This window comes from Falco naumanni, chromosome 12 (genome assembly GCF_017639655.2).
Source record: "Falco naumanni isolate bFalNau1 chromosome 12, bFalNau1.pat, whole genome shotgun sequence".
Taxonomy (NCBI): domain Eukaryota; kingdom Metazoa; phylum Chordata; class Aves; order Falconiformes; family Falconidae; genus Falco; species Falco naumanni.
This window is the reverse complement of record NC_054065.1, coordinates 30,825,706-30,847,322: the sequence shown is the minus strand read 5'-3', so window position 1 is coordinate 30,847,322 and position 21,617 is coordinate 30,825,706. Positions and strand designations below refer to the sequence as shown.

The 21,617-nt window shown below is 40.2% G+C and overlaps 1 protein-coding gene across 28 annotated transcripts in view; it reads left to right on the top strand.

The window, feature by feature from the left end:
* NRXN1 (neurexin 1) overlaps positions 1-3,899 on the top strand; it is a 725,766-nt gene extending 721,867 nt beyond the window's left edge. For all 28 annotated transcript variants that reach the window (XM_040611882.1, XM_040611881.1, XM_040611879.1 and 25 more), the window contains one exon: positions 517-3,899. In XM_040611882.1, coding sequence (XP_040467816.1) covers positions 517-824 — 308 coding nt within the window. In that variant the 3' untranslated portion in view covers positions 825-3,899. The remainder of the gene's footprint in view (positions 1-516) is intronic.
* Positions 3,900-21,617: the final 17,718 nt, after the last annotated feature.

The following is a 21,617-nucleotide window of genomic DNA, read 5'->3' as shown; positions in this document are numbered from 1 at the left end:
TTTATTATTAGGGGGAATTTTTTTTTTTCCCCCATTCTGTTTGGTAGCCTGTTTTGTCATCACTGTCTTCTCAACAAGTACTATAGTGTCATTTCTTATTCTTTACAGGTGGAGAGAAAGGGGCAGAGGGGAGCAGGCGAGGGAGATTCTTTCATTCCAGATGATTGTGTTCTAGCATTTAAATTGTGGCACGCCTGTTATTTCAGATTATTGAAGCATCTTTTGCTTAATAACAGCATTTGGGGAAATTATACTTTTGAAGGCTAAAATGGGATTTTCCTTGCTGTCCTTTTCCTTGTTTAAAAGTCTGTTTACTCGTGCTGTGACAGACATGAAAATGGAATGGGCTGCAAACCCAAACATTTTCAGGCCGGTAGAGTAGGGTACCATAATAGGGTAGCCGTGACCTAGGGAGTGCAGTTAGAAAGATGCATGTTTGTAGTAGGTAGATATGGCTAACTCCTCAATGTGTAACCTCAATAATAACCTCTCCCTTATTTCATTATCTACCTACAGCAAATCCTACCAGGGCAGGAGGAGGAAGGGAGTACCCTGGCTCGTCCGAGGTGATCCGTGAATCCAGCAGCACAACAGGCATGGTAGTTGGGATCGTGGCAGCAGCGGCGCTGTGTATCCTCATTCTCCTGTATGCTATGTACAAGTACAGGAATCGAGATGAAGGATCGTATCACGTAGATGAGAGTCGAAACTACATCAGTAACTCAGCACAATCCAATGGGGCTGTGATCAAGGAAAAACAGCCCAACAGCGCTAAAAGTACCAACAAAAACAAGAAAAATAAGGATAAGGAGTACTATGTCTGATCTCAACATTAAAAGAACGCTTGTATAGAAATAGTCTTCATTTTATCTGAGACATAATACAAACTTATTTACTTTACTTTTTATGAAGCACATTCAAAAACAAACAAACAAAAAAGACAGGGAATGCAATCAGAAAGGAAAGACTGTTTTTAAAAACAAGCATTTCATGCTCTTGTTTTTCAGAAACAGGAGCTGATAAATTCCCTAACATCCACAGTGTTTTCATTTACTCTGCCTGTCTTTATGTTGCTGGAACATTTCTGAAAGACAATGATGACACCACGCATTCATAAAGCAAGGAGTATTACTACAACATCAAGGCACAATATGAAACAAAACAAATTAAAAAAAACAAAACAGGAAAAAAAAAGAAAAAAGAAGCTACCTATGATTCTGGATTTAGCCAAAGTGCTAGCGCTTTCTTGAGAAGTAAGTTAGTCTTATTGTCAGAGAAGACTGTCATTATATATGGTGACTCAACAAGCAAACATAAAGAGTTTGCCGTCTGGTGCAGTGAAGCAGTGATTGGAAACTTGCATTTGAAACAAAGTGCTGGCTTTTCTGAAGACTTACGTAGAAATACTTTCAAAAAGCCCCTTTCTGGTTGTGAGGAAAATAGTACGGAGGCCTTATTTTCAAAAACAAAAAGAAAAATCTGGAATATAAGGCACATTTCCAAAAAAAAAAAAAAAAAAAAAAAGGAAAAAAAAAGAAAAAACAAACAAGAGGGCATAGATGCAATCATTGGGAAATTTCATGCACGCTTAATATGTTACTACATATGTTTATATAAAAACACATCTATATGTGCTTTCTGGACTGTGATAAGTGATGTTTTATAGCCTGTTGTATAGAAAATGCAAACTATATCTGCTCTTCAGCCATTTTTGGTAAACTCAATGTTATAAGTGTTGCTAGGTATAGAGAGTTTTATGACATCTGGAGCAACAGACATACTTCAGTTTTTTTGCAGCCATTATGAATTGTCCCAGACTTCTTCCCCTTTTTTTTTTTTCTCTTTTTTTTTTTTTTTAATTTACAGTGTAGTGGTTATACTAAGGGGGATGTGTATGAATGTATATAAGAGTCAGCTAATTTTTTTCTTACCTGTACAGCCTCTATTCTGTTGCAATTTAGTTTTAGTAGTTTGTATGAAAGAAGTGGACTAGAAAGAAAAAATGTATCTCTACTGTAATTTGTCTTTTCCCTCCTATCCCCATCTCTTGCTCCTGATATGCATCAATGAAGTTGATCAGAATGGCCAATTTTCCTATAAATAGACACTCATTAATTATCTAAATAGTTAGTGACTTAACTGGCCTTTGGCTTCCAGTCAAAGCTTCACTATTGGAGAGCATGGTTTGCCTTACAGAAACCTTGTTCTTAAGAAATTATGAGAATGATGAGTTTCATGAGAATCTTAGGAAGTATCGTATAGTGCTTACCTGGCATTCAGTTACATTAACTACAGCATTGGATGGTAAAAGACCTAAAAAACCCATTTTAATTATCCAGGCTGATTCTACTGCAGAATTTACCCCTTTCTCCAAAAAGGACATAATCTTGAGGTGCACGATAGTATTTTTCAATGGCGGGCATTTTGACATATGAAAATGTATTTTTAGCTAAGTTGATGTAGCATTGCAAGACATCATAACCAGACAAGTATAAGTTCATCATGTTTTAAAGTAACACATAGCTTTTCTTGCATATATAAAACATTAATGCATTTTAGTTAAACATATTAAATATAATGCTGTAATTTACATGTTAAGCTTTTTTTCTAGTATTATTTCATTAGGTTCACAGCAATAAACCATAGCCTAACATTTTATTTACACGGAAGTTCAAAGGGAATACATTGGACAGAAAGAGGGTAGTTCAATAGAAATCAACCAAATCATTGGAAGGCCTCCTGGGAGGGATATAGATGTTCACACTTTACAGACAGGAAGGAGGAATTTAAAATTAGCTTTAAACAGCAGGCACAAAACATTTTGTTGTGTGTTATTCACTGTAGCTGATGAAAAAGGCTGGAAACTGGTACAGCTATCTATCTGGGAGTCAGAGCACTTTAAAAATACATGTAGCTGACATGAAAACACCTCTCTTGAAGGTTGCCTACCACATTGAGGTGTGTCATGTTGCATTTATAAAACAAATTTGTATTTTCTTTAGCATTTACACAGAAATGAGAACAGGTTCACGAAAATCCATCTGATGTTCATATCTTAGATTGTTTTTCACCTATGGCATTCCCGATTTCTCCCACCTTTACAAGACAGCTGTACTCAGGGAACGGCAAGGTCAGGTATACTGGAGTCATTGCTGGAAGCAAGAGACTTCAGCTGGAGGGAGGAAAGAAGTTGAAAGCCAGGTGGTGTTCAGATTTAAGTGCTTGAAGATACCTAGAAGAACAAGAATGATCAGATGACAGGAGACAGGACATGACAGAGTATGGTCTGGGTGAGATGAAATGTTTTTTTCTGCTTGGTATTGATTGCATTAATGAAATAGCATGGTCAGGTCAACTTCCAGGCAGTTTGGTAGATTAATCTTTAACTAAATCCATACATCAAGGAAAAAAAAAAAAGATCTGCTACTACTATAATAAGCAAACATGTTTTTAACACTGTTTCTGAAGGTTCTCCTTTTTCCTCTTTAATTTCATAATTTAACAAAAAAGAAATATGGATGTATCAGAAGTGCCAGCAAGTGGATCTAAAATTCCTTTTTGTTTAAAAACAGCAGCAACAACAAACAAACAAACAGACATAAAGCAACTACCTAACATAAAATTGGATCTTTTCTCTATAATAACCTAATTTGTTTGACTGAGATGGCTTCATTTCTATGACTGTATTGTGTTGCCTTTTTTAACAAAACACTAAATAACGTGTGAAACTTTCAACCCTAAGACACTGAAAAGAGGCCCAATGCCCCTAACCTTATAGTGCTTTCTGTGATAGATATTTACGATTTTTTTATTTGTTGCAAGGCCAATTTATTCATTATTGGAAATGCTAAGCAAGTGGAATTTACTGTTTTGTTAATAAAAATGTTTCTTAATACAAATGCTGGCTTGTTTCTTCTCTTACTCTTAGATCTGGAGTTCATCTTAAAGCAGTGAAAAAGAAGGGTAGATTGGTGTAAAGTTACAGACATTTGTGTCAGGAAAAAGTGATCCCAGAGCTCTTTGTACACTTAAGTGAAAACCTTCTACAAGTTCTGTGTTCAACTGGCCCAGTTAGAAAAATACGAATTACATTAGTGCATTGTTTGGTTTTGCGTAGAGTTGCTTCATTTAAAATCTTACTGGTTGTATTTCATTTTTTAAAACATCAAGAAATTAAAACTATGCTCCCCTCCCCCTGTGAATGAAAAGAGAATTCCCTTCCTTTGCCACCACGTTTGTTTTTATTTTTACTTTTTTTTTTTTTTCTCTGGTGGAAAGAAGATGGCAAAAGGTAAGATAATTTAAAACTGAAAGTATTTTTTCATGTTTAGAAGATGGTTGAAAAATTAATGGAAAAACGAACGCATTTCAGGTTCTTAAAAACATTCCTAGATAATAATTACAAAATTTCAACCGGAACTAATCCATTACGTAAGTACTTTTTTATTTAGCATGGCATTTAAATTAATGGGTAACTTCAAGCAAACATGTAATCCTATTGATTTAAGCGAGTGTCTAAAGTTGCCTAAATGTGTTGCTGAATAGGGATGGAGTTAAGCTTTTGGATCTAAACTCCAAATAGAATTTAAGTATGTATCTTCCTTAATCACATCAGTAGCTTCTTTGACTTCAATGGGATTTATTCTTCTGCTTAATTAGGTATAGACTAAAGTATTTTAGATAATTTAAGTTCAGGAATATCTGAGGAAAACAGCCCCTATCTTCCATCGGTATAAACCAGTTAATAGTTAAACTTACACTTTAAACTGCTTTATACTGGGATTAGTACTTTTGTGTCTGTTTTTAAAGAAACATCAAACATTCTATTTAGGAAAATGCTTTATACACATTTAAAGGAGCTACAACAGTAGTGATTTTTGTTCTACTAAAGTTATACTTTTTTTTTTCTACTGAAAAGTTGTACTTCTTAATTCTACACTGCATTTAGTAATATTTTTTTTCTTATATCTATAGTGTGCTCTCCCTTTCACCAAAATCCTGGCCTCTTAGTACCTGCATCATCCATTATCAGCTAACTGCTTTAAGTGGTGGCCTCCATCATCAATCATCACTGTGGCAAAGCAGCTAAAAAACCTTCACAAGATGAGGAAAAAAGAGAAAAAACTAAACTACTGAGCTCCCCCCACGCCTCCCAAAACCAATTTAGAATAAGGGAAATGGAATACTCGTGTAGGCTGTAAATGACAACTGTTTGTTAATTCATCCGATATGACTTCTTTATAGTTCAACAAAACAGTTTTAAATTGAATGTCTAGGTATACTTTTCAGATTGATTATAGAAACTTGCTAAATTTGCTTCTAATTTCAGTACAGTCCTGTTTAGAGGTGCTTGGAAGCATTGTGCTTGGGTAAGCCAGATTTGTCAGTACAATTTTATTTGGAATAAAGGCTTTATTTTAAAGCCTACACTTTGTTAGATTCTGTAAGTACTTCCACGTTAAAATGTTTTTGGCCCTTACAGGAGTGGGGAGAAAGAAATCCACACTGAATTTAAATCAATTTATGACTCGATGAATGCTTGGGGATGATAAAATTGCTTGTCTGCCAGCCTCTGATTTGTCTGGATGGTCTGTTCCTTCTTTGGCTGGTCATTGCTCTCCATGAAACCAGAAGCATCCCCCACAGGTTAAGCTTTGAGCTAGAAAATTCCAGAAAAGAAAAAGAGGAAGTCCTTGATAACAGGCCTGCTCAGTTTTGTGAGGTGCACGGCCAGAATTCACCCAGTACTTTACCCACATGCTCTGGAGATTTCTTCCTACTCGAGGTCTTTGACAGACTTCATCCATCAACTCTGACTTCTGGAAAAGAAAGTATGTTCCCTCACCTTTCTTGGTTACTCACTACCATACATGTATCTTTATTTTTTGTTCAGAACAAGCAGATTTCGATATGACAGTGCTCCTCCAGTGGGGCTGAATTGTAGTAGACTTTGGGGTTTTTTTAAGGAAAAAACATGGTGACATAAGTGGTAGAGTTATTTCAAAGAGCGTGGGATTCTCAGGGAGTAAATTGCCTTTGAGGACAGTAATTTCATGCTGGCATACACTTGAGAGGTTTAAAATTCCAGGCCAGTAATTCTCAACAACATCTTTTCGGTAAACAATAAAGACATTAGCTCGTTTGTCAGCGAGCACAGGAACCGACAACATGGCTATCAAAAATGCGAATGCATCGGTCTGGTTGCAGCAAATAACACAGGAAAATGGAATTTGCACAGCCAAAAATAACTGCTGGCGCGGTGGCTGGACTCTTATGAGCAAGTCAGATTACAAGCCAGTAAGCATTTATGGGATGATAGATAGCAAAATACTTCTATTAGTCATCTTTGGTATGCAGCAGGGCTGACAAAGCACAGGCACAGCCTGCGCGGTCGCATCGGCTGGTTCAGGCCCGGGGGCCCGGCACCCTCTAGCAGGGGAGGCTGGGCAAGTTTTATACAAACAGCTGCTGCACACCAGCCGACTGGCTGCTTCCAGATAAAACGTGCTTTTCCCTTTGAAATTAAAACACATTTTTTTCTGGGAAAAGTACAGCAGATTGCTTCGTGAGACAAATTAGGTGGCTCCCAAAACACGTTGCAGTGCCAGCTGAAACAGAAACCAGACTGTGGCTAGGAGCTGGCGGCGGGTCTTGGGGGAAAGCTCTGTCCTCCTCAGGAGAGCCCTGGCCTCGGGCACGGTGGCTGAACACCGTCCAGAAACCAGAGGTCCCACCTCACCCTGGCCACAGCCCCTGGGTGCAGCAGACACCTGAGCCTGGCCGTGGCGTTGTGCTCCCCATGGACAGCGATGGTGGCCCAGGGCAGGTTGCTGGGCAAAGTGCACGGGGAAACCCTATATGCCAGGGTGGGCTCAGCTTGAGCTCCAGGAAAGGATTGCAAGGACCCCAGACATGAGGAAGAGCTTATGGTTCCTGATGTTGCTCCCAAAGAGCTTTCACTCCCACTGTGCCCTGGGTTTATGCTCTGCCAAAATGGTGGGGTGGCGTGTGGTGGGCCCCAGGGATGTTTTAGACTCCACAGCAAACGGGGCAACGGGCAGCACCCAGCCACTGTGTGGTTGTATGTGCCCCTCTGGCCCATGCTTGAGACAAGGCTGTTGAAATACAAGCATCTCCCCCCGTGTTTTTGTTTCTTATTTATTGAGCTTCTGCAGCTCCTATGGCTATGGCAGGGCTGAGGCCCTCAGAGCCATGTTTCCCTGGCAGCCCTGGTGTTTGGGGGGCTGCTGCAGCCCCCTGAGGATGGATGGCTGTGGGGAGGGAACGCAAGAGAGCTGTGGGCACCAGACCGGCCAGATGTGGCTACAGAAATGGGGGGGAAATTCAGCCACAAGGGTCTCACAACCAGGGATGGGAAACATGCCACAGGGCTCATGGCTCAGCAAAGCTGGAGCAGGCCCAGGGTCTCCTTAGCTGCCAAATGTCTCAAAGGGGGGGGAAAAAAAAAAAAAAAAAAAAAAAAAAAAAAAAAAAAAAAAAAAAAAAAAAAAAGTCGTCATGGAGACTTAAGGAATTTAATTACAAGTTAGTATAGTGTTTTGTTAGAGCTTTTACCTGCCTTTGCTTCATGCCAGAGAGCAGAAGCTCAGGCCTGGGGTGCCTGGTGAAGGAGGCCAGGCAGCAAAAGCATCCCACAGGTATTAAACTCACCCCACAGCAATACAGGTATCCCTAATATTCTCAGACACTGGACCTCAAAGATTTACACCAGAAAATTAACTGAGGGTGAGATCCAGCAACAGAGGGACAAGTTTCAGCACAAGGAAATGTAAGAAACTTAAAGAAAAAAATAATAACACAAACAGACCCTCAGCTCTCCCTGGGAAATCCCATCCCATCCCATCCCATCCCATCCCATCCCATCCCATCCCATCCCATCCCATCCCATCCCATCCCATCCCATCCGCCACTATCTACTGCTCAACTTTTCAGGCTCACGGGGGCATTTATTTGCTACTGATTAGAGCTGGAGCGGCAGCAGATTTGTTACATCTGCCTGTCAGCCCCACCTGGCAGGAGGGCTGCACCACTAGCAAGTACAGAGCTTGCTGTAGTCACCACACCACTTGTGAGCTAATTACACAGGTTTTATTTGAGATTCGGGCATCGCTGCCAATCAATACAAAGCAAGGAGTTACACCAGGGCAGAATTTAAAGGCCAGACCTGCTTCCTCCCCTGTGTTCTGGGGTTTTACTGACTTCCATTTGATTTAGGGAGGTACAAGGCATGGGAGAAGAACATACTGCAGTGACAGAAAAAGAAAGAAAAGAAAATTCAAGTGTGTTTTATTACAGTGTTGTTCAGCACGTCGTGATGTTCAACAAATTCCCATACAGTAAGCAGAAGAATTGCAGGTAATTAATTTACTAAAATCTTGATTTGTTCATGGGTGGTGCTTGGGAAAGGCAAGCTTATGCTCAGCTTTCCTGAAAACTAAATTTGTTTGGGACCTCATTAAAACCTGTCTGCAGGCTCTTTTTAGGGAAGTCTTTCAACATGCTGGTAGCAGAAATATAACAGTCATTGCCTAGCCTGGTTTCTCATCTATCGTAATAGCTTTGCCTAAGCAAGTACTGCAGGATTCAACTCAAAATTAAAGCTACATCTGCACCAGCAACTATGGCCCAGTGAGAGTAAATTTACAGGGCAAAGCAGTTGATGCTGAGGACCTGACCTCTGTGTTTAATTTCAGGATTTTATTTGATGCAGTTGTAGTCTGGTCCCACAGACTGAGTGCCAATTAGTGGTTAGGTGGCATTAGGTGTGTTCAGGGAGCTCATCTTATTTAATCTGGACAGTGTCCAGCTCCTTCATGGAGAGTGCTCTGTGAAGTTAATTGAAGTGTAGTAAGTGGGAACAGTTGGAGTTGTTTCAGAACTGTACTCCTGATCTTAAAACTTCCCTGTTGAAGCACCCTTTGTGCATTGCTATATGCCAGTGTGCTCTTAACAATTAATTGTAATAAGAATACCCTAGTTTTAATATGAAGTACCTAGACCCAAATGAAAATTCTGCAATTCTGGCACTCATTTTTCTTTTTAATCACCACCCCCACTTCCTAGCATCTCCACTAGGCTTTTCTTTAAACCTAAAGGAATAATGGTTTGAAAGACTTGTTTCCTTTGAATAGGTTGAGATAAATATGGAAGTATTTTTAGATAGGCACTGTATCAGGAAGCCATGTTCCCAACACTGAGATCACCAACAGTGCAATTACTAACTCGTAGAAATATGTTGTAAGTGAAGCTGGTGCTACTAGAGCTCTAGATGGAGAAGGTGAACTAGGAGAAATGGCTGGGGCAGAGCTGGGTTTGGCCAGCGCTCAAAGAGGCAGAACTGCACTGAACAACACCAGTCTCTGCGAAATTCTACATCCAGATTTTGCAACACAGATCTGCTTTCAACCAAAGTTTTGACAGCCTGCTGTAACCTAGTTCTTACCAAAATAAATTATTTCCTGTAAGGGAATTAATCGTAATCAGTTTCCTGATTTAGTCAGTATTAAAAATATCATGAGAAACCACAAGAGATTGGGCTGCATTTTGAGATCTTTGCTTGCATCTTCTGCAGACAGGAAAGCTGCCGTTTCTATTAAGATTGAAACTTCATTGCTGCTTTTAACTACAGAGTGATTACACGTCCCTCTAGCGTACTGCATATTATTATGAACATTTCATACAAGTATTCTGAATAGTCATCATTAATTCTTTCAGATTTCTAAGTGTTAGGCATCAAAGCCTGATGATACAGACTGATGATAAAAGATTTCTAAATCTGAATTCTTGTAAATGACCATATTTGTGTTTAAGTGGCTGCTTGTAAGTTTTGCCTAACTTCCAAAAATCATCTTGAAATGTCTATTTTTATTATTATGTCTTAGCAAAAGTTGACTGCTAAATATGGAAAGAGACGTTCTCTATTAACATAACCTTGTTCAGAAACTTCAGTTTCAGTTGAGATCAGTTCAGCAGCAAGAATATGAATTTTGAGGTTTTAGACATTAAGTGAGCTTCTGATATCTTCTGAGCAAATTTAGAAATTTTAAGGACTTCAAATGAAAAATTAAACTTGGAATTATTATTGATGATGAGTTATCACACATCCTGGGGGAGGGTTTTGGTGCATATGAATGAAGTTGTGGCAATGCTCTGGGGCCTGATCTTAAGTGCTGCCTTTCTGGAAGGCAGCTTTGCGAGACCTGCATGTGAGCACGGTCTTTGCATGTTACGCTGCTCTGCTCCCACAGGAAAGCTTTCAGTGATCCCTCGTGCATGGGAACCATTACACGGGCACTGCTGTGCACCAGCAAAGTCCCTGTCTCAAAAGCAGAACTTGGCATTAATATATATCCCGTTTGAGGCAAAACTCCCATTAACTTCAGCATGAGCAGGGATTTCATTCTGAGTATGTAGCACCCCAAATAAATCAGTATACTAGAAAATGCTACAGAAAACAGGCTGAGAGGAAGGATGTGGTCCTGCACAAACATCCTGAATGCAGAATATAGAAAAGCCAATCCAAAGAGCCTAAACCCAATGTGATTTCCTAAAATGGACAGCAGGCTGGTGTGGATACATTACTTACTCTTGCAAAGTCCTTAATGGCCTTTCTTAACTTGCTTTTAGTTTGGCAGGGTGGTGAGATGTGAAAGTCCTGATGTTACAGCAATAAATAATGCAGCGTAACAAAATGGGGACTGTACAAGCAGGACACTTCAATTTTCAAAATTGTTTTCAAAAATTGTGCAGATGCTATGTAATGGAAGTGGAATAAAAGTCCAGCAGTGTGACTTTGTGGTAATAGGCTAGAACAGCAAAATTATGAAGGTCACGAGCTGCAAGAGTTGCAACTGTCTGGGAAAATAGAGGAAAGGAGCCGAACAGCTCTAAATATCCCTGATCAACAATGAGATTTTGCTTTTGTTGAACCCCTGTAAGGCCTTCAGTTCTGTAAACATTTAGGGGATGTTTGCAGTGCTCTCTGGTGTGGCTGCTAGAGAGGGAGCTAAGACAGCCTAGGATTTGTAGTAGCGTGGCTGTGGCAGCCCTGAGCTCAGCACAGGTCAGGTGCTTTAGCAGCTGCCCAGCCTCTCTCGCAGCTCTGCGTGCTGCAGTCATCCATGCTTAAGCTGGCAAGCGTAATATCAGCTCGATACCCCGCTGCAAGCTGCAATGCAGGCACTCAGACCTGTTTGCTACACTCCCCAGACAGGCGCTGTGCCGTGCCTGCCCAATCTGGCCTGTGGGATGTGCTGAGGGGGAGGCTTTGCCACAGGGAGAAAGGCAGAACTTCTTTGGAAGCAATGGCAGAGCACTAGCAATTTCATTCTGATGGGGCATGTTCAATTTCTGCTGTGTGGTGGTCCCAGGGCTCCACTTGAATGCAATTCATGAAGTCTCATCTTCCTTCAGATGCTTATTGAGCACTGTCAGCTGGAGCTTCTTCACTAAACAGCCACATTTCTTTACTACTCCCACTATCATCCACCAGGAATTTTTGAAATGCAGAGAAGTGCTTTTGTCACTGCATATGCTTTTCCCTTATGGTTTTTTTTTTTTTTTTTGGATTATTTTTGAGTTTTTTCTAAGGCTGGGAAAGAACAATCAAATGATACCAATTTTGAGTTAAGAAATCAGCAGATAATTATGACTTATATGATGCAAACATTTAAGTTTTAAATAATAGAGCTTTAGGATGATAAATCATTTTAATTGACATTTTAAAATAATTTGTGAAAATTTACACAAAAGTCCTTTTAAAAAACCCAAACCAACAACAAAACTATTAATACTGTCCAGTCACGCTTTCTGTTGCTACTGTGGTGCCCATTCCAAGCACTCAAAGTACACAAACCAGACTACAAAGAAAAGACTTTCATTAAAATAAGCGTTTACAACATGAAAAGTGAGTATGATTAGGGGGAGAGAGAATCTCTTCTTCCAAGCTTTTTTTCCTTGTTAAAAATCAGTTTAATTTCTAAATTAATTTCACTAGCATATTTTCATTATTGAGTATGATTTTGCCATTTAGAGAGCATTTCTTTTCATAATATACCTATACCCATGTAAGCAAAAAGGTGGAAAGAAATTATTATTTCTAAAGCATCTACTGCTCGAACTGATCTTGCTTCCCATACTGGTATATCTCTGTCTAAGGGCATACACGACCTTCTGTGCACACCAGTGTAATTGTAGTGTAAATGCTGGTATGTTCAGTGAGAGAAAGGAAGGAGACAACCACATTGTAGTAAACAAGTAATTTACTTAAAACTTAGGTTTGAGCTTGCACATTTCAAAAATAGGAAACTTCTTGGTTATCCAGTTTTTCCAGTGTATGCAGTAGGGAATGGAAGTAGGAATGAAAGGAAGGTATTCTTCATTAACAAAGCTTCAGTTACAAACAAATGTTTACATACACCACTGGACCACTACCAAACATCAGGGCCATCACAGAGGTAGACGGTACTATGTCAGAGTGAGCCAGGATATGTGTCTTCAGGTTAGGCCATGGGCGTATAGCTGATGGAACTTTACAGAAGTCAGTTTGTTCGATTTCAGCTTTGCTCAGAGGCGTTTTATGTCAGCATAACTCTGCAGGCTTCATTGCAATTTTTCGTGATTGTACCAACGTGAACCCAAGCCCAGCAGTATATGTCTATGTCACTGGGATTTAAAGTTCAGACCTTCCTTCAACCTCATACAATGGAAAAAGCCCTGCTTTCTCATATTTTTATTCCAGAGAGAACATTAAAGTTCCATTGTTACAGCACTACAACACAAAGAATGATAGATGTAATCAAAAGGGTCCTTTATCATTTTTTACCTTATTAGAAAAATCAGCAGCTCTGCAGTGCTGATTCTTGAAGGTGTATAAGACTACTTTGTTACTACAGCAACAGGCAGCACTAACAATACCAAGTTACAGATAAACTGGGTCCTTTTGCAAGACCAGATCAGAACTAAAATGGTCATGATAAATCAGCTCTATGTAAAGTTGGTGGAATTAGAAGGTAAACAGAAAATGTTATATAGGAAATATGGTATAGGAAAGTACCTTATCTTACAAAGAAGCTTCTGCAGTCAAGTCAAAACAGGTGGAAAATGTACCAAATCTTCAGCAATTAAATCAGTACTCCTAGTTTTATTTTATATTGTTCCATAAAGTTTTGGCCTGTCTCTTGTTTAGGGACTGAGGCAGATCTCTAAGCGAGGGGTAGCGGGTAAGTGTTTTCACAGTATTAGAAAGGGCTGTGCCTAAGAGAAGGACAGGACTTTCCCAAGGGTCTTGATGTAAAGAAGATAACATAAACTGCCTCATCTTGGATCAGCCCCTTCCTACCAAAGCAGACTTGCTCTGCTTTTTTCTCTGCTTCCTTTGGGGGATATGTGTCAAAGACAAAAGGTATATAGGAGAAAGAGGGCAATCTCACCTTTCTTTTTCCTCCTTGCCCTTCTTTTGTCCTCCTCCTTCTATGAAAGAGACAGGATCTCTACTCTTGCTAAGGCATCCTCAGAATAAATACTGGATTTGAGTTATTTCAAACCCTGAGCCCATATAGACACCTTAATGCAGTCCAGCTTTCAAAGGCACACAGTAATGTGAGCTATTGTGTGCTGAGCTCTTTAGAAAAGCTGACAGTAAGTTCTGTTTTATTTACTAAGATTCAGTCCATGCTAGTATTTGTGATGCAGAAATACTTTCAGAAATTGTGCCAACACATCTCCTAGCAGAGAAGCTGCTTATACTGGGCAAAATGTGCTTGTGGCAAGAGAAGTTAAAAAGAAATGAGGGATAGCATAACAAGCACAAAGCGTTATATTACTGTAACTGTATCTAATTCAGCTCCAATTGCTGATATTGGGGCTGCTGCTTCTTCTGTACAGGGTGAGAAAGGAGCATATCCCTAGAACAATACTGCTCTGTCAAGGACAGATTCATATTGGCTTTGCCTAAGCAAAAGCAGGATGAAAGCTAGCGGCGTGGCTATGAAGAACCAAATTACTGAAGTACAATGCCAATCTGTGTTGGAGTAAGGCCACAGGATGGGATTGAGTTACAGAAGCTCGTTAAAGCTATTATGTATTAACTGAGCCACTGTATCTACATGAGTGCATGCTCTGAGAGTGCCTGAAGAGTCGTGTGTCTTAGATTAAGCAATAATGAATGAGGGTGAGGCTCATGCACTTTGCCTTGACTACAGGGAATAAAAAACCTGTGATGGAGAATGATGTCAACTGAGGAGACAGGTGGTAACTTGTTAAGCCATCCTGACTCATCTATGTTAAATCTTCTGCCTGTACCCTTAGATGCAGCTAACTAGATTTTTAAGCAGATAAGAAATAAATACACAGACTGTATGAGAAAAGTAGCTAGCTCTCTAAACACACTTAGCTACTCAACACACGCCTGGAAAAAATGCTCAATTAAGAGAGACACCTAAATATTTCACTAACTTTTTAAAGTTTTACGCTCGCTGTCATTGATTTCTGACTCCCTAGCATATTCATCATTACATGGCGTATTATTGAATTACTGATTCTTGCCAAACCGAAACAAACTAGTCAATTCTTTATGTTCTTTAGGACCAACAGAAAAACAGAGAGGGGCTGATCTCTCCATTATCTCTGTCACACGGTTCAGCCATGCTTTCTTTGTACTTTCAAACTGTTGCGTGCTATTAAAATGAATATTCAGGTGTTGAATACCTCCAGCTTTCATTTAGTTGTCAGAGTACTGACAGAGTCAAACCTTTTCACAGTTTAAGGTCCTTAAAAACATGGAAATAAACACACAGATGCTTAGAATGTAGAATCTTCATGACATTTTCACCAAAAATTACTGTATATTTAAATATCTATATGGTAACAATCTAGATCATTCTATAGTCATCTGATGGAAATAAGACCTTTCAGAGGGTAACATATAAATCATTTTACATGTTTACCTTGGGAAAACCTAAATTCTGTTCTCTGCTGCCTCTTGAGAGAGCCTAGACAGCTCATATCACAGAGTTTTTTTGGCTTTTTCTTTTTTTTTTTTTCTTTTTTTCTTTTTTTTTTAAGTCCTACTTAATGGTGGCAAGACTTTGCATATACCGAGCATCTTCCATCTGGAAAATCTTCCATGATTAATACATAACCCAAGATGAAGGAGGGAAATAATTTGTCTCAGATTTCATTTGAGGCTACTTCACCCTTTCTTGTAAATACAGTCATGAAGGGGTATTCCCTTAAACCACGAAAATGCTAGCTAGCCCTATGAACATCCTCAACTCCCTTGTCACCCTGCATGGCCAGAATGTGTTTTGCTGATGCGATGGCGATCCTAAAGCCCACCTCTGCACCAGTTCTGGTGGTGCCCCCTGGTTCTCATGTCCTAGTCCTTGGCCCCTTTCTGATGCTCCTGCTCTCCAGCTGTCCTTCCACATTCACAGTCCTTCATCAGAGAGCTCTTGGTAGCGGCTGAGGTAGGAGGTGCTGCTGCAGGAAGAAACCAGTTTTTAGCTATGTAAAAGAGTGCTTAAGCCCAGAAAAGGTGTCCACTTTGTGTCATTATGCTTTGCCCAAAGAGCCTATTGGAGAGCTGATCGTCACATGCACGTTTCCTGAGCCTTAATCTTAACTCCCATAAATCTTCCCCCTTTTTTTATGTAGTGTGAATACCTGGCAAAATACTGGTATGTACAGAACAACCACCAGTCTTCTCTTCTGGAGAGCAAAGGCAACGAAAAATAACAGGTCTGTTTCTTGTGCATGGGAATGGTGAACGCATACAGCCTGTTATCCCAAGACTGATTTACACTGGAAAGTTCATAAGCTCTTGATCAAAACAAACAGCATTTCATTCATCGAGAAGCATCACTGTAATGCACTGAACTATCATTTATCAGATTATGGCAGCATCTGGATTGAACGTTCTGTCCTTGAATGTTTAGGATTTTAAGAGATGGGTGAAAAAGCAGAAACAATACCACCCAGTAGGATACAGAGTGCTGGGTAACTTTTTGCGTACTCCTCTTTTCTTTTCTCCTCTCCCATTTTTAAAGCTTCTTCCCTTCTGAGCTTAAAATATTAAAGACTACAAGCTCTTCTGCATAGCAGTAAACCTGCAGACAGAAAACAATGTAGAGACGCTTATGTCAGTTATACCTTGCTCTATTCAGTAAACTACTGTTTTTAGCATATCCAGCTTAAATGTACCTACAATAAACCTTTTCAGTGTTTAGGTTGTTTTCATTTAGTTTTAAGCATTTCTAGATTATAGAGCAACCTTGTGTTTTTCTGTGCTATAAATACCTCGTTCACACCTTTGCATTATCTATTACTATTTAGCTCTTAAGGAAAGAAAATGGAACACATCTAGTGAAACAGTTGCAGATTAAATGAATGTTTATTGTGCATTTCTTCCTCAAAGTCCAGGCTGCTTTAATGTAATTAGTACACAAGATAATTTTCGAGGTCTTGGTTAAAAAAAAAAAAAAAAAAAGCTTGACAATTGCAAATAGAACATTCCAGAGAAACATGGGAGTCATAATTTTTCTATGACACCTTCCAAGAGTAACATGGAGGTAAATGTATCCAGCATTTACCAATAGTATAATATGATTGGTAATATCCTTTAAACTCCCATCCATAAAAAGCAAGTGGGATAAATGAATTCCCACAGTACTTCCTGGAAGAAAAAGGTCTGAGGTCTCCCCTCCTAAATATAGATCACACGGTGCTAACTGTGTTTTCACGCTGGCGTAAATGACCAGGTTGTCTTTTCAGTGTAGCTGAATCCTGTCTCCTTCAACACCCCTCACCTGACTGGGCATTTCAAGCTCATTTGCCATTCCTGGAGCCATCTCTGGTGCCCTGGTCACCTTGACCTCTCCTGTCCTGGTGTCCCCCCCTGCATCTGTTCTTGTCCTAGAGCCCAGCCAGCACCACCTTGTTGCATCATGCTCTTCTGAAACTTTGGACATACAGGAACTGCAGCAAAATAACCAAGCGACAGTGCTTACCACACATAGCTACCCAGAATGTCCTAGATATGCCTCTTTCCTCACTACTCCAGAGAGTATATCTGATTCAGCTGATGAAGCTGCACAAGAACAAATGAGCTCACTGAATTTTGAGACCAGTTTTGGCTCCAGTTCTCTCTGCAGCTTCTCATGTCTGGACTGATTGATGGATTGAGTCACCATTAACAGCCTAAACCTTTGAATGAAACCGGTGGGAGTCTTGCCACTTTTACCAGCAAGAACAGGCTGCTGCATAAGTTTCCCACACAAAAGTACAATTTACTAGCATGTAAAAGGGTAAAAAAAATCCAAAAGACTGAGATAACAGCTCACAGGTCAATTTACTGTAGAAAACCTGCACTGAGGCAACTGTTTGAGTACAATAAAAAAATCTGTGGATGGTTTTTTATGTTTATTTATACACCCTGACTTCTGTTTATTTAATTTCATTTTTTTTGCTTGATAAGGTGTGTGTGGACATAGTCAGGGATGCTGCTGGTATACTTTGAGAGTTACTGCATCCCTCTTTTTTTTTCCTCCTATGGTCTCTCTCTTTTCTCACCCTCCCCACCACCTCATGTGACACAGTCATCCTTGGGACCACTGAGGACAGGACGTCTCCCAGGGAGCCATCAGGGCACTGATTTAATTGTCAGTCCATGGGGTACCTGTGGAGAGATGCGTGGTGTGTGGCAGCAAGCACCGGGTGAGCTGTAACAGAATCACTGAAAATATAATCTGAATCTCCCACCTATCAGAGAAAGGACCTACCACTGGGTTGCTGAAGCAGGCTGGCCGACTTTAGCAGGATATATTTGTTTTAACCCCTAAAATCCTAGGCTAGACTTGAACATAGAAGCAGACTTTTACAAAGGCCCTTGGGAGTACATTGGTCTCGTACATTATACTTCACTGAGCATCATTATTTCTTGGTCATAGTATCAAGGAAAGATATAATTAGATGTATATTTATGTGCTTTTTGCAACATATAGAGTTATTTTCTGATTATGCTATTACTGCTTTGGGAGTACAAACAAAACTGATGAACGCATTATTATACCTTTATGAGGGCAAGTTAGTCGATGCATGAACACTGGTGATACTTTCAGTACTGTGCTCACAATGCTTATTCTGATCAGAAAGGTTTAAATAATACATGAACTCATGCATATACATATTGCAGCTCATCTCTCATTAGGAGCCTTGCTAAATTCTCTCAGCTAGTCCTCCTGAGCGCTCACATGTTTTCATGGTGAAAGTCCTTTTATTTGTCGCAGGCAGGTTGCAAAATCTTGCTGAGATATCATTTTAAATTTGTTTGGCTGTGCAACCTAGTTTAACAAGGGCAACTTGCAGCCTTTGTTTTTCCTATTCTTCCTGGGGGAAAAAAAAAAAAGAAAAGAAAAAGAAAGAAAAAAAAAAGCAGCTTATGTGAAGTGTTTTAATGTGTGAAAAAACCATATGAAAGGAAAAGTGGAAAAGTGGATTTGGTAATTAAGATTTTTGTGTTGGGACTGCAGTGGTCTCAGTTCAGTTCCCTAGAGTTTCTATATGACCTTGGGCGAGTCATGCTAATCTTCCAAGTCTCTTTAGAGCGGGTTAACAGTTTCTTCTTTTCTTCCCCCTATGTCTTGTCTGTTTGGCTCAGGTACAGATTCTCTTTCAGTATGTTTATACAGTGCCCATCATAGCATGCCTTCAAACATATTCCAGAATTTTTATACAAATCAAGTACCAGTAGGGAAAATACTTATGACTTATATCTTTGGCACTCCAATTCAGGATAATAACTTTAAACAAATATGTTGAAGAATGTGTAGTTATAAAGAAAGCTCCCAGTCCCAGTGTTTTTGGGCAGAAAAGCAAGATTCTGTGTTTCGAACAGGATGGGATCTGTGCATTAAATACAGCTGGCAAAGAGGAATGAATCCATCTTTCATGCCTGCTCTAGGCTCTGTGTACTATGGAAGTGCTGCAAGAGAGCAAGGAGAAATTCTAGAGAGAGGCCTGATGTATGGCAACAGGGCAGGGCTTGGAAGATAAGAGACAGAGAAGAATGCATACAGAGGATCCCTACTGGGAGAAGTTATAGTTGATTATGTGCCTTTGTTGTAGAAGAGTGCAGGCTTGTGTAGCTGTTTTTCCAGGACAGTACCTGCCCTCGGTGTCTGTGATGCTTCCAGCACTGAATCTAAATGTATGGCTTTACATTGGAATGGCTGTGAGGATTTCTCCCTCCTTCCTGCAAACCACTGCCTGGTATTTCTGCTGAAATAAAATAAAAGTGTCTGAAACAAACCAAACACTGCCCCCCTCCCCAGCCAAATCAAATTACTTTAATGAAATAGAATCTTAAATCATGAATCATACACTAGCACCTATCAGGCCAGGACATTGGGGTCTGCTAATGAGGCACTGTGGTTCATCACCTGGTATGTGTGCTCAGCTGCTTCAGTTCGAGGTCCCTGCTCATCGCTTCTACAAAAGCTGCTGTAATCTCAGAAGTCCTTCAGGGTCTGCAGCCGTACATGGGGGTCATTCACAAACGGGCAAAACAAGGCTGGGCTGTTTTTCTGAATGCTGCAATAACAAGTTCATACTGCTCCTCTAAATCCACAAAGAGGGCAGAGCAGGGCACAACAGGGGGCTGTGTTTATGAAACTATCTCTGGTTCATTAGCTGATTGGTACATTAGATACACCTGCATCCCCACCTAGTCCTGACACCATCTATTAGACCAGAGTGACCTCCCTACTGGGCAGCAATCATTAGTCACTCTGCTCTTAAGAGAAGCACATGGCACTCACCTGGGCTGCTCATCAATTTCTAGTATTTTTTCTGTTGTTCTGTGTTGTAAGCCATGCTTTTCCACAAGAATCTGCTGTTTTAAAGCTACAGTGGCTTGAGAAAAAAAATGGGGAGTAATCCTGTAACTGAGGAATTTCCAATGTGTTTGCTATCACTGATCAACCTGCTGGAAGTTGTACGAAATCCAAGGAAAAAGGTTAAAACAGGTATGCCTTGCAGCTTCCTTGCAATTCTCTGGCAGGTCTATAAGGATTTCATGTATTAAGAGCATCGCTGAGACTTCAGTTAGAAAAATTCCTGTATCCAGTCCCTCGTCAGGATCCTGTCACACTGACGTACCCCAGGAATAAAATGCAATCCTGTAATCCCCTGTACTAAGAGGGACTGTGAAACATTTAATCCCTCAGGGCTCTGCTTGGTGCCTGAAATGATTTCATGTCTGACCACTCGTAGGGTCTAGTGGTTTCAGGAGGACTCTAGACCAGGAAATGTTCCCTTGGGTGATTAGATATATATTTTTTTTTAAATTATGTATGTCTTAGTGAGGTTCACACAATTATGTACCTGCACATTAGACCACAAGAGGTTTTAAAATATCAAATCCACAGTTAATACATTTCTGCAAGGCATTTCCAATAAAGTGTATTTCTGGAAATAGTAAAAGAGCTGGAGAGGCAACAAGAACTTTGCACAGCATTGTTATGTGTAGAACAGGGAGGCTGCTCTAGCTGTGAGAATTTCAGATCATTTTTATGTCCAGGACAATCTGGCAGGGAGAAAGACAAAAGTGATCAAAGGAAAAAAGTGAGGCAGTTGTTTGTAGGGAACAACTGCTATCCTTCTTACCCTTGTTGGCTATGGGTTTGGTCATGCCACTGTTCAAGCTGACAGCAAGGCTCGAATGACTTCAGTGGTAAAAGACAGTAAAGGAGAGTACCTGTCTCTCATCTTTTTATCTTTGTAACTAATTATAAAGTGTTCAACCAAGATGATCACTCTGGGCTATTTTCTACCTACCCTCCTACCTTCCATTTATGTGTAAGTAATGTTCAGGAAGTTTGTTACAGCTGATGTAAGGCAAGAGAGGCTCTGCCATCCAGTCTGTAGCTGCCACATGTCATCCTCTCCAGGCTTTTTATGTTTATAAACATTTCTTTTTAATGCCTCAAAGAGAAATACTCTAGTAATTATAGCAGCAATTTCCTTCCTTAGCTTTACTGTTTCTTCTCTCCTGTGCAGATTATTTCATTTAAGCTGATATCCTGAGCAATTATGGTACAACATCATTTGAGACGTAATCACCTCTGGCTAACCTCTTCAGGATCCCTTGGATATAAATGTGTTGATGTCTAAGCATCCCAGTGAGAACATTTCAGTGAGAAAAACTGATATGAAATCTAATATTTCCCAGGAAACTTGGTCAGGAATGGAGCAGAACAAGTGCTCTGTGTTAGGGAGAGGCAAGGAGTATCAAAAGAAGATATTGCATTGATTTTATGGCCACAAAGAATAACTGTGATCATCTATTCCCATCGGCTGCAAAACACAAGCCAAGGTTTTGGCTGCAGCCAGTGCTACTGGCTGTAATGGGCCACATCCAAAACCCCGTGCAGTCACTGGAAAAAATGCCGTTGGCTTCAGTGAGAGCTTTGGATAAGGGTCAGCATGAACAGAAGCCCAGCAGTGCAGCACAGCTGTGGGGAAATCCCTGGCTCATACTGAGCAGTGATCGTCTGCCAGTGTGCGGGGAGCGTCAGTGGCTTCCTGGAGGCAGGACAGTG